Source organism: Hyla sarda, chromosome 11, assembly GCF_029499605.1.
Source record: "Hyla sarda isolate aHylSar1 chromosome 11, aHylSar1.hap1, whole genome shotgun sequence".
Lineage (NCBI taxonomy): Eukaryota > Metazoa > Chordata > Amphibia > Anura > Hylidae > Hyla > Hyla sarda.
In genome coordinates this window covers 34,902,142-34,916,347 of record NC_079199.1, presented here as the reverse complement: position 1 = coordinate 34,916,347, position 14,206 = coordinate 34,902,142, and the positions used below count along the sequence as shown (strand labels likewise).

General features: G+C 40.7%; 1 protein-coding gene and 1 long non-coding RNA gene across 10 annotated transcripts in view; one reads left to right on the top strand and one right to left on the bottom strand.

The window, feature by feature from the left end:
• Positions 1-14,206, bottom strand: part of SLC25A21 (solute carrier family 25 member 21) — a 280,764-nt gene that overhangs the window by 103,519 nt on the left and 163,039 nt on the right. For 3 of the 8 annotated variants that reach the window (XM_056546240.1, XM_056546238.1, XM_056546246.1), the window contains exon 1: positions 10,554-10,843. The exons of 2 other annotated variants lie outside the window; for them this stretch is intronic. In XM_056546240.1, the coding sequence (XP_056402215.1) occupies positions 10,554-10,563 (10 nt within the window). In that variant the 5' untranslated portion in view covers positions 10,564-10,843. Of the gene's footprint in view, positions 1-10,553; positions 10,844-14,206 lie in introns of those variants that run through there. 3 more of the 8 variants (XM_056546243.1, XM_056546244.1, XM_056546242.1) reach the window with 3 other exon arrangements.
• Positions 11,110-14,206, top strand: part of LOC130295457 (uncharacterized) — a 50,035-nt gene continuing 46,938 nt past the window's right edge. Inside the window, exon 1 of one of the 2 annotated variants that reach the window (XR_008848836.1) lies at positions 11,110-11,627. This is a non-coding gene — a long non-coding RNA (uncharacterized LOC130295457). Of the gene's footprint in view, positions 11,628-12,656; positions 12,881-14,206 lie in introns of those variants that run through there. The other variant, XR_008848834.1, reaches the window with a different exon arrangement.

Below are 14,206 nucleotides of genomic sequence, written 5' to 3'. Positions count from 1 at the left end.
TACAATCCTACACAACATTCTGTACTATGTACAATCCTACACACCATTCTGCACTATGTACAATACTACACACCATCCTGCACTATGTACAATACTACACACCATTCTGCACTATGTACAATCCTACACACCATTCTGCACTATGTACAATCCTACACAACATTCTGTACTATGTACAATCCTACACACCATTCTGCACTATGTACAATCCTACACACCATCCTGCACTATGTACAATACTACACACCATCCTGCACTATGTACAATACTACACACCATCCTGCACTATGTACAATACTACACACCATTCTGCACTATGTACAATACTACACAACATTCTGCACTATGTACAATCCTACACACCATTCTGCACTATGTACAATCCTACACACCATCCTGCACTATGTACAATACTACACACCATTCTGTATTATGTACAATCCTACACACCATCCTGCACTATGTACAATCCTACACAACATTCTGCACTATGTACAATACTACACAACATCCTGCACTATGTACAATCCTACACAACATCCTGCACTATGTACAATCCTACACAACATCCTGCACTATGTACAATCCTACACAACATCCTGCACTATGTACAATCCTACACAACATCCTGCACTATGTACAATCCTACACAACATCCTGCACTATGTACAATCCTACACAACATTCTGCACTATGTACAATACTACACAACATCCTGCACTATGTACAATACTACACAACATTCTGCACTATGTACAATCCTACACAACATTCTGCACTATGTACAATACTACACACTATTCTGCACTATGTACAATCCTACACAACATTCTGCACTATGTACAATCCTACACAACATTCTGCACTATGTACAATACTACACAACATCCTGCACTATGTACAATACTACACAACATCCTGCACTATGTACAATACTACACAACATTCTGCACTATCTACAATACTACACACCATCCTGCACTATGTACAATACTACACAACATCCTGCACTATGTACAATACTACACAACATCCTGCACTATGTACAATACTACACAACATCCTGCACTATGTACAATCCTACACAACATTCTGCACTATGTACAATACTACACAACATCCTGCACTATGTACAATCCTACACAACATTCTGCACTATGTACAATCCTACACAACATTCTGCACTATGTACAATCCTACACAACATTCTGCACTATGTACAATCCTACACAACATTCTGCACTATGTACAATCCTACACACTATTCTGCACTATGTACAATCCTACACAACATTCTGCACTATACATCCTACACTATGTACAATACTACACAACATCCTACACTATGTACAATACTACACAACATCCTGCACTATGTACAATACTACACTATGTACAATCCTACACAACATCCTGCACTATGTACAATACTACACAACATTCTGCACTATGTACAATACTACACAACATTCTGCACTATGTACAATACTACACAACATTCTGCACTATGTACAATACTACACTCCATCCTGCACTATGTACAATACTACACAACATTCTGCACTATGTACAATACTACACAACATCCTACACTATGTACAATACTACACAACATTCTGCACTATGTACAATACTACACAACATTCTGCACTATGTACAATACTACACAACATTCTGCACTATGTACAATACTACACAACATCCTACACTATGTACAATACTACACAACATCCTGCACTATGTACAATCCTACACAACATCCTACACTATGTACAATACTACACAACATTCTGCACTATGTACAATACTACACAACATCCTGCACTATGTACAATACTACACAACATCCTGCACTATGTACAATACTACACAACATCCTGCACTATGTACAATACTACACAACATCCTGCACTATGTACAATCCTACACAACATTCTGCACTATGTACAATACTACACAACATTCTGCACTATGTACAATACTACACAACATCCTACACTATGTACAATACTACACAACATTCTGCACTATGTACAATACTACACAACATTCTGCACTATGTACAATACTACACAACATTCTGCACTATGTACAATACTACACAACATTCTGCACTATCTACAATACTACACAACATCCTGCACTATGTACAATACTACACAACATTCTGCACTATGTACAATACTACACTCCATTCTGCTCTATGTACAATACTAAACACCATTCTGCACTATGTACAATACTACACAACATCCTACACTATGTACAATACTACACAACATCCTGCACTATGTACAATCCTACACAACATCCTGCACTATGTACAATCCTACACAACATTCTGCACTATGTACAATCCTACACAACATTCTGCACTATGTACAATCCTACACAACATTCTGCACTATGTACAATCCTACACAACATTCTGCACTATGTACAATACTACACAACATCCTGCACTATGTACAATACTACACACCATCCTGCACTATGTACAATACTACACACCATTCTGCACTATGTACAATACTACACACCATTCTGCACTATGTACAATACTACACACCATTCTGCACTATGTACAATACTACACACCATTCTGCACTATGTACAATACTACACAACATCCTGCACTATGTACAATACTACACAACATCCTGCACTATGTACAATACTACACAACATTCTGCACTATCTACAATCCTACACAACATCCTGCACTATGTACAATCCTACACAACATTCTGCACTATGTACAATACTACACAACATTCTGCACTATCTACAATACTACACAACATCCTGCACTATCTACAATCCTACACAACATTCTGCACTATGTACAATACTACACAACATTCTGCACTATCTACAATACTACACAACATCCTGCACTATGTACAATACTACACAACATTCTGCACTATGTACAATACTACACTCCATTCTGCTCTATGTACAATCCTACACAACATCCTGCACTATGTACAATCCTACACACCATTCTGCACTATGTACAATACTACACACCATTCTGCACTATGTACAATACTACACACCATTCTGCACTATGTACAATACTACACACCATTCTGCACTATGTACAATACTACACTCCATTCTGCTCTATGTACAATACTACACAACATCCTGCACTATGTACAATCCTACACACCATTCTGCACTATGTACAATACTACACACCATTCTGCACTATGTACAATACTACACGCCATTCTGCACTATGTACAATACTACACAACATTCTGCACTATGTACAATCCTACACACCATTCTGCACTATGTACAATCCTACACACCATCCTGCACTATGTACAATACTACACAACATCCTGCACTATGTACAATACTACACAACATCCTGCACTATGTACAATACTACACAACATCCTGCACTATGTGCAATCCTACACAACATTCTGCACTATGTACAATCCTACACAACATTCTGCACTATGTACAATACTACACAACATCCTGCACTATGTACAATACTACACAACATCCTGCACTATGTACAATACTACACACCATTCTGCACTATGTACAATACTACACAACATTCTGCACTATGTACAATACTACACACCATTCTGCACTATGTACAATACTACACAACATCCTGCACTATGTACAATACTACACAACATCCTGCACTATGTACAATACTACACAACATTCTGCACTATCTACAATCCTACACAACATTCTGCACTATGTACAATCCTACACAACATTCTGCACTATGTACAATCCTACACAACATTCTGCACTATGTACAATCCTACACAACATTCTGCACTATGTACAATCCTACACAACATTCTGCACTATGTACAATCCTACACAACATTCTGCACTATGTACAATCCTACACAACATTCTGCACTATGTACAATCCTACACAACATTCTGCACTATGTACAATCCTACACAACATTCTGCACTATGTACAATACTACACAACATCCTGCACTATGTACAATACTACACAACATCCTGCACTATGTACAATACTACACACCATTCTGCACTATGTACAATACTACACAACATTCTGCACTATGTACAATACTACACACCATTCTGCACTATGTACAATACTACACAACATCCTGCACTATGTACAATACTACACAACATCCTGCACTATGTACAATACTACACAACATCCTGCACTATGTACAATACTACACAACATTCTGCACTATCTACAATCCTACACAACATTCTGCACTATGTACAATCCTACACAACATTCTGCACTATGTACAATCCTACACAACATTCTGCACTATGTACAATCCTACACAACATTCTGCACTATGTACAATCCTACACAACATTCTGCACTATGTACAATACTACACAACATTCTGCACTATGTACAATACTACACAACATCCTGCACTATGTACAATACTACACACCATCCTGCACTATGTACAATACTACACACCATTCTGCACTATGTACAATACTACACACCATTCTGCACTATGTACAATACTACACACCATTCTGCACTATGTACAATACTACACACCATTCTGCACTATGTACAATACTACACAACATCCTGCACTATGTACAATACTACACAACATCCTGCACTATGTACAATACTACACAACATTCTGCACTATCTACAATCCTACACAACATCCTGCACTATGTACAATCCTACACAACATTCTGCACTATGTACAATACTACACAACATTCTGCACTATCTACAATACTACACAACATCCTGCACTATCTACAATCCTACACAACATTCTGCACTATGTACAATACTACACAACATTCTGCACTATCTACAATACTACACAACATCCTGCACTATGTACAATACTACACAACATTCTGCACTATGTACAATACTACACTCCATTCTGCTCTATGTACAATCCTACACAACATCCTGCACTATGTACAATCCTACACACCATTCTGCACTATGTACAATACTACACACCATTCTGCACTATGTACAATACTACACACCATTCTGCACTATGTACAATACTACACACCATTCTGCACTATGTACAATACTACACTCCATTCTGCTCTATGTACAATACTACACACCATTCTGCACTATGTACAATCCTACACAACATTCTGCACTATGTACAATCCTACACAACATTCTGCACTATGTACAATACTACACAACATTCTGCACTATCTACAATACTACACAACATCCTGCACTATGTACAATACTACACAACATTCTGCACTATGTACAATACTACACTCCATTCTGCTCTATGTACAATACTAAACACCATTCTGCACTATGTACAATCCTACACAACATTCTGCACTATCTACAATACTACACACCATTCTGCACTATGTACAATACTACACACCATTCTGCACTATGTACAATCCTACACACCATTCTGCACTATGTACAATCCTACACACCATTCTGCACTATGTACAATACTACACAACATCCTGCACTATGTACAATCCTACACAACATCCTGCACTATGTACAATCCTACACACCATTCTGCACTATGTACAATCCTACACAACATTCTGTACTATGTACAATCCTACACACCATTCTGCACTATGTACAATACTACACACCATCCTGCACTATGTACAATACTACACACCATTCTGCACTATGTACAATCCTACACACCATTCTGCACTATGTACAATCCTACACAACATTCTGTACTATGTACAATCCTACACACCATTCTGCACTATGTACAATCCTACACACCATCCTGCACTATGTACAATACTACACACCATCCTGCACTATGTACAATACTACACACCATCCTGCACTATGTACAATACTACACACCATTCTGCACTATGTACAATACTACACAACATTCTGCACTATGTACAATCCTACACACCATTCTGCACTATGTACAATCCTACACACCATCCTGCACTATGTACAATACTACACACCATTCTGTATTATGTACAATCCTACACACCATCCTGCACTATGTACAATCCTACACAACATTCTGCACTATGTACAATACTACACAACATCCTGCACTATGTACAATCCTACACAACATCCTGCACTATGTACAATCCTACACAACATCCTGCACTATGTACAATCCTACACAACATCCTGCACTATGTACAATCCTACACAACATCCTGCACTATGTACAATCCTACACAACATTCTGCACTATGTACAATACTACACAACATCCTGCACTATGTACAATACTACACAACATTCTGCACTATGTACAATCCTACACAACATTCTGCACTATGTACAATACTACACACTATTCTGCACTATGTACAATCCTACACAACATTCTGCACTATGTACAATCCTACACAACATTCTGCACTATGTACAATACTACACAACATCCTGCACTATGTACAATACTACACAACATCCTGCACTATGTACAATACTACACAACATCCTGCACTATGTACAATACTACACAACATTCTGCACTATCTACAATACTACACACCATCCTGCACTATGTACAATACTACACAACATCCTGCACTATGTACAATACTACACAACATCCTGCACTATGTACAATACTACACAACATCCTGCACTATGTACAATCCTACACAACATTCTGCACTATGTACAATACTACACAACATCCTGCACTATGTACAATCCTACACAACATTCTGCACTATGTACAATCCTACACAACATTCTGCACTATGTACAATCCTACACAACATTCTGCACTATGTACAATCCTACACAACATTCTGCACTATGTACAATCCTACACACTATTCTGCACTATGTACAATCCTACACAACATTCTGCACTATACATCCTACACTATGTACAATACTACACAACATCCTACACTATGTACAATACTACACAACATCCTGCACTATGTACAATACTACACTATGTACAATCCTACACAACATCCTGCACTATGTACAATACTACACAACATTCTGCACTATGTACAATACTACACAACATTCTGCACTATGTACAATACTACACAACATTCTGCACTATGTACAATACTACACTCCATCCTGCACTATGTACAATACTACACAACATTCTGCACTATGTACAATACTACACAACATCCTACACTATGTACAATACTACACAACATTCTGCACTATGTACAATACTACACAACATTCTGCACTATGTACAATACTACACAACATTCTGCACTATGTACAATACTACACAACATCCTACACTATGTACAATACTACACAACATCCTGCACTATGTACAATCCTACACAACATCCTACACTATGTACAATACTACACAACATTCTGCACTATGTACAATACTACACAACATCCTGCACTATGTACAATACTACACAACATCCTGCACTATGTACAATACTACACAACATCCTGCACTATGTACAATACTACACAACATCCTGCACTATGTACAATCCTACACAACATTCTGCACTATGTACAATACTACACACCATCCTGCACTATGTACAATACTACACAACATCCTACACTATGTACAATACTACACAACATCCTACACTATGTACAATACTACACAACATCCTGCACTATGTACAATACTACACGACATCCTGCAATATGTACAATCCTACACAACATCCTGCACTATGTACAATCCTACACAACATCCTGCACTATGTACAATCCTACACAACATTCTGCACTATGTACAATCCTACACAACATTCTGCACTATGTACAATCCTACACAACATTCTGCACTATGTACAATACTACACAACATTCTGCACTATGTACAATACTACACAACATCCTGCACTATGTACAATACTACACAACATCCTGCACTATGTACAAAACTACACAACATTCTGCACTATGTACAATACTACACAACATTCTGCACTATGTACAATCCTACACAACATTCTGCACTATGTACAATACTACACAACATCCTGCACTATGTACAATCCTACACAACATCCTGCACTATGTACAATCCTACACAACATTCTGCACTATGTACAATCCTACACAACATTCTGCACTATGTACAATCCTACACAACATTCTGCACTATGTACAATACTACACAACATTCTGCACTATGTACAATACTACACAACATCCTGCACTATGTACAATACTACACAACATCCTACACTATGTACAAAACTACACAACATTCTGCACTATGTACAATCCTACACACCATCCTGCACTATGTACAATACTACACAACATCCTGCACTATGTACAATCCTACACAACATCCTGCACTATGTACAATCCTACACAACATTCTGCACTATGTACAATCCTACACACCATCCTGCACTATGTACAATCCTACACACCATCCTGCACTATGTACAATCCTACACAACATTCTGCACTATGTACAATCCTACACAACATTCTGCACTATGTACAATACTACACACCATTCTGCACTATGTACAATCCTACACACCATTCTGCACTATGTACAATCCTACACAACATTCTGCACTATGTACAATACTACACAACATCCTGCACTATGTACAATCCTACACAACATCCTGCACTATGTACAATCCTACACACCATTCTGCACTATGTACAATCCTACACAACATTCTGTACTATGTACAATCCTACACACCATTCTGCACTATGTACAATACTACACACCATCCTGCACTATGTACAATACTACACACCATTCTGCACTATGTACAATCCTACACACCATTCTGCACTATGTACAATCCTACACAACATTCTGTACTATGTACAATCCTACACACCATTCTGCACTATGTACAATCCTACACACCATCCTGCACTATGTACAATACTACACACCATCCTGCACTATGTACAATACTACACACCATCCTGCACTATGTACAATACTACACACCATTCTGCACTATGTACAATACTACACAACATTCTGCACTATGTACAATCCTACACACCATTCTGCACTATGTACAATCCTACACACCATTCTGTATTATGTACAATCCTACACACCATCCTGCACTATGTACAATCCTACACAACATCCTGCACTATGTACAATACTACACAACATCCTGCACTATGTACAATCCTACACAACATCCTGCACTATGTACAATCCTACACAACATCCTGCACTATGTACAATCCTACACAACATCCTGCACTATGTACAATCCTACACAACATCCTGCACTATGTACAATCCTACACAACATCCTGCACTATGTACAATCCTACACAACATTCTGCACTATGTACAATACTACACAACATTCTGCACTATGTACAATCCTACACAACATTCTGCACTATGTACAATACTACACACTATTCTGCACTATGTACAATCCTACACAACATTCTGCACTATGTACAATCCTACACAACATTCTGCACTATGTACAATACTACACAACATCCTGCACTATGTACAATACTACACAACATCCTGCACTATGTACAATCCTACACAACATTCTGCACTATGTACAATACTACACAACATCCTGCACTATGTACAATACTACACAACATCCTGCACTATGTACAATACTACACAACATCCTGCACTATGTACAATCCTACACAACATTCTGCACTATGTACAATACTACACAACATCCTGCACTATGTACAATCCTACACAACATTCTGCACTATGTACAATCCTACACAACATTCTGCACTATGTACAATCCTACACAACATTCTGCACTATGTACAATCCTACACAACATTCTGCACTATGTACAATCCTACACACTATTCTGCACTATGTACAATCCTACACAACATTCTGCACTATACATCCTACACTATGTACAATCCTACACAACATCCTGCACTATGTACAATACTACACAACATCCTGCACTATGTACAATACTACAAAACATCCTGCACTATGTACAATCCTACACAACATTCTGCACTATCTACAAGACTACACAATGTACAATCTGAATAAAGGAAGCCACCCAGGAATAACAGCGCAGTCCACTAGTCCACCCATTAGTTTCACTGCACTCTATTATTTTAGCAAAGTCAGGCAGTGACGCAAGAGGTCAGAGGTCAAGACAAAAAGTGTGCAATAGTGGAACCTGAGGCGAGAGACAACATTTGTGACCATTTGTGTAGTGATGCCAAGATGCTCCACAGTATATTGTACCATAAAATGTTTTACAACCAGTAAAGCGTAGGAAGGACTGAGAGGACATGTGATTTGCTCTGCAGGAACCTGTGCAAACCTTTTGAAGTAGATTCGGTGAAAAATTTGGTAAAAATTTTAAGCTGTTGAATTAATCTATCCAAGTGTTTCCCAATCAGAGTGCCACCAGCTGTTGCAAAACTACAACTCCCAGCATGCCCGGACAGCCAAAGGCTGTCCGGGCCTGCTGGGAGTTGTAGTTTTGCAACAGCTGGAGGCACCCGGATTGGGAAACACTAATCTAACCTTTCTATCCTACACTATATGGACAAAAATCTTGGAACGCACCTCTTGTCATTCAGTCCCATTGCTACAGGTATATAACATCAAGCCCCTACCAGTGTAGTCTCCTTTATAAACAATAGTCACAGAACGGGTCAGTCAGTTCATGACTTTTCATCCTCCGAAATCTTCTACCATCAGTTGCGAGTGGTATTATTGGGAAGGGAAAGCATTTTGGAACCACAGAGACTCAACCATGAAATGGAGATGATGCAAAAAGTTACAAAGCGGGTCGACCGAGGGTGACGAGGCATAGGGGGGAGATTTATAAAGACCTGTGCTGAGGAAAAGTTGACCAGTTGCCTATAGCAACCAATCAGGTCACTTCTTTCATTTTAAAAAAAGGCCTCATAAAAATGAAAGTAGTGATCTGATTGGTTGCTATGGGCAACTGGTCAACTTCTCATCACAAGTCTTGATGAATCTCCCCCATTGTACCTAAAAGTAACCAATGTTCTGCTGACTCAGTACCTGCAGAGACCAATACTCAACTAGCCTTAAAGGAGTACTCCACCCCTAGACATCTTATCCCCTATCCAAAGGATAGGGGATAAGATGTCTGATCGCGGGGGTCCCTGCAATCTCCCTGCTGCACCAGAGGCTTGTGACGTCACGGTCATGCCCCCTCCCATAGACTTGCATTGAGGGGGCGTGGCTGTAATGTCAAAAGTGGGGCGTGATTGTGATGTCACGAGTCTCCACCCCGCATCGCCAGTCATCCGGCACGGAGCGAAGTTCTCTCCATGCACCGGATGTCTGGGGTGCCGCAGCCGAGATCACAGGGGTCCCCAGCGGCGGGACCCCAGCGATCAGACATCTTATCCCCTGTCCTTTGGATAGGGGATAAGATGTCTAGGGGCGGAGTACCCCTTTAACATCAGCACAAAAAGCGTGCCTCACCAAGAGCTTCATGGTTTTCAATGGCCGAGCAGCTGTATGCTAGCCGTATATAATCAAGCCCAATGCCATGCGTTGCATGGAATGGTATAATGCCCAACCCAACTGGACACTGGAGACGTAATCTGTGGAGTAATGGATCACACTTCTCTATCTGGCGTCTGATGGAGGAGTCTAGGTTTGGTAGATGCCAGGAGAAGATTACCTGCCTGACTGCATTGCGTCAGCTGTAAAGTTTGGTAGAGGAGGGATAATGCTATGGGGTTGTTTTTCAGGGGGGTTGGTCTAGGTTCCTTTTCAATCTTAATGCTTCAGCACACTAACACATTGTGGACAATTGTATAGCTCCATCTTTGTGGGAACAGTTTGGCCCTCTCCTGGTACATAAAGACCTGCTTGGGAGAGTCTGGAGTGGAAGAACTTGGCTGTCCGTACGGAGCCTGGACCTCAACCCATCCTACACCTTTGGGATGAACTAAAATGGGGATTGTGAGCTCAGTCCTCTCCTCAAACATCAATGTCTGATCTCACAAATACAGTGGATAATTTGGCAAATATTCCACCGGACCAAAATCTTGTAGAAAGTCTTCACTGAAGGGCGAAAGCTGTTACAATTCCATATAAAAGCCTTTGGGTTTAGAATAGGATGTCCTGAGAACTCCGGTAGGTGGAAAGTGAAGTTGTCCCAATAGGATTGCCCAAGAGGATTATATACTACAATTATCTATACCACCTGTGAGTAAACTATCGTTAGATAAAAGGCACCCACTGAGGTACACTGGACCTCACCAATGGAGTATCTGGATATTAATTCTTAAATCGGCAAAATTTACCGAAGGCCTATACTCTAGATCGGTCATCAACAACATAAACCATAAAACAGAGCAGGAAGAAGGTTGCTGTGTACATTTAGGAGTGGCCGTTCTGCAATATTGCAGCTCAGCTCTCATTTACTTCAAAGGGGTAATGTAGTGGAATATAAAACTTATCCCCTATCCGACCACTGGGACCCTGCGATCTCCTGTACGGCGCCGTGCTGTCCCCAGCTGGAATCTGCAGCAGAAGCGGCTCCATGCAGGAGATCGTGGAGGGTCCCAGTTTTCAGACCTTCGGATAGGAAGGTGAAAACGCCCCCCTTGGCTGATACTCGTGTGAACCCTCCGACTGTCAATCCCTTATTAGTGGTCTTCAACCTGCGGACCTCCATATGTTGCAAAACTACAACTCCCAGCATGCCCAGACAACCGTCGGTCTGCGTATGAACGTCCCTGTGAGTCGTCGTCAAGGCAACGTCACTAGGCCGGGGCCGGCCTGGAGCGGAGAAGAGGGCCTCCCGGTGAAAATTGGCAGCCCGGAACGACTAACCCTCCCGACCGGAAGGTCCCTGCAGCATAGATGGCCCGGACCAGCTCACCTTTCCTACCCACCGAGGGGAGGTGAGTAGAAAACTAAAGAGGGGGTCTGGATGATGACGAAGGCCGCAGTGGTCTTCAACCTGCAGACCTCCAGATGTTTCAAAACTACAACTCCCAGCATGCCCGGACAGCCGATGGCTGTCCGGGCATGCTGGGAGTTGTAGTTTTGCAACATCCAGAGGTCCGCAGGTTGAAGAGGCAGTGATGATGAAGTAGGGGTGATGATGACGGGGGTCTGGATGATGACAGGGGGGTGATAATGATGGGGGTCTGGATGATGACGGGGGTCTGGATGATGACGGGGGTCTGGATGATGACGGGGGTCTGGATGATGATGGGGGATGATGTCAGGGGGGATGATGTCAGGGGGGATGATGTCAGGGGGATGATGTATTTCCCACCCATGGCTTATAGTCGAGTCAATAACTTTTCCTGGGTTTTTGGGGTGAAATTAGGGGCCTCGGCTTATATTCGGGTCGGCTTATACTCGAGTATATATGGTAACTGAGTAGCTGAGCTACAGTAACCCAGTTTGTCCACAACACAATGAATGGAGCCTCTGCTACCTGTTCTCTTTGACTGTATATGGAAGCACCACAGTTCTGGCATGAAAATAATTGGTAGGGGTACCGGGGGACAGCACCCCACCAATCTGGTACTGGTGCCCTATCTTGAGGACAGGCTATTTTCCCAAGAAAACCCCTAAGAAGTCTAGTGGGCAGGTCTAAACAATGATGAATGATGGGCAGGTCTAAACAATGATAATGAACTGCTAAGGTCTGCCAAATGGATAAAAAAAAAAAAAAAAAAACTTAAAGTAGAAATAGAATCAATTTCTTACAACCCCCGTTTAAATATTCATGAGAATTGTATTTTTAATCAGTGACATCATCGTGACTTTGTGATGTCACTGCACCAATGTAAGTGCCCTTAAACAAATGAGCTTCCTATTGAAGAGCCATATGTAGTCTCACGTTGCGCCCACAGCCGTTTCAGCTCTTGTTTAAGATAAGAAACGACTTAACCTATACCTTGTTTATGCGACTGTTTCCTTTCATATAGACTAATTGGGACTGTTCATTTTGGCTGTCAGGAATTAGCCGCAGCAACCTTGATTCCACAAAATACATCATGCCTTAAGAAAACGCCATCCATTAGATGTGACGCACCAAGGCCTAAATCACCCAGGACTAAATGGACTCGTTGCAATTTAGACGCCATCTCTGGAATACATTGCCCCACTGCACGAATTAAATATATCATTTAAGAGAACATAAAAAAGAAAGATCTGAGGTTTCTTTCCAAACAGAGGGCGTCAGATCTTTCTTTTCATGTTCTTTTTAGAAT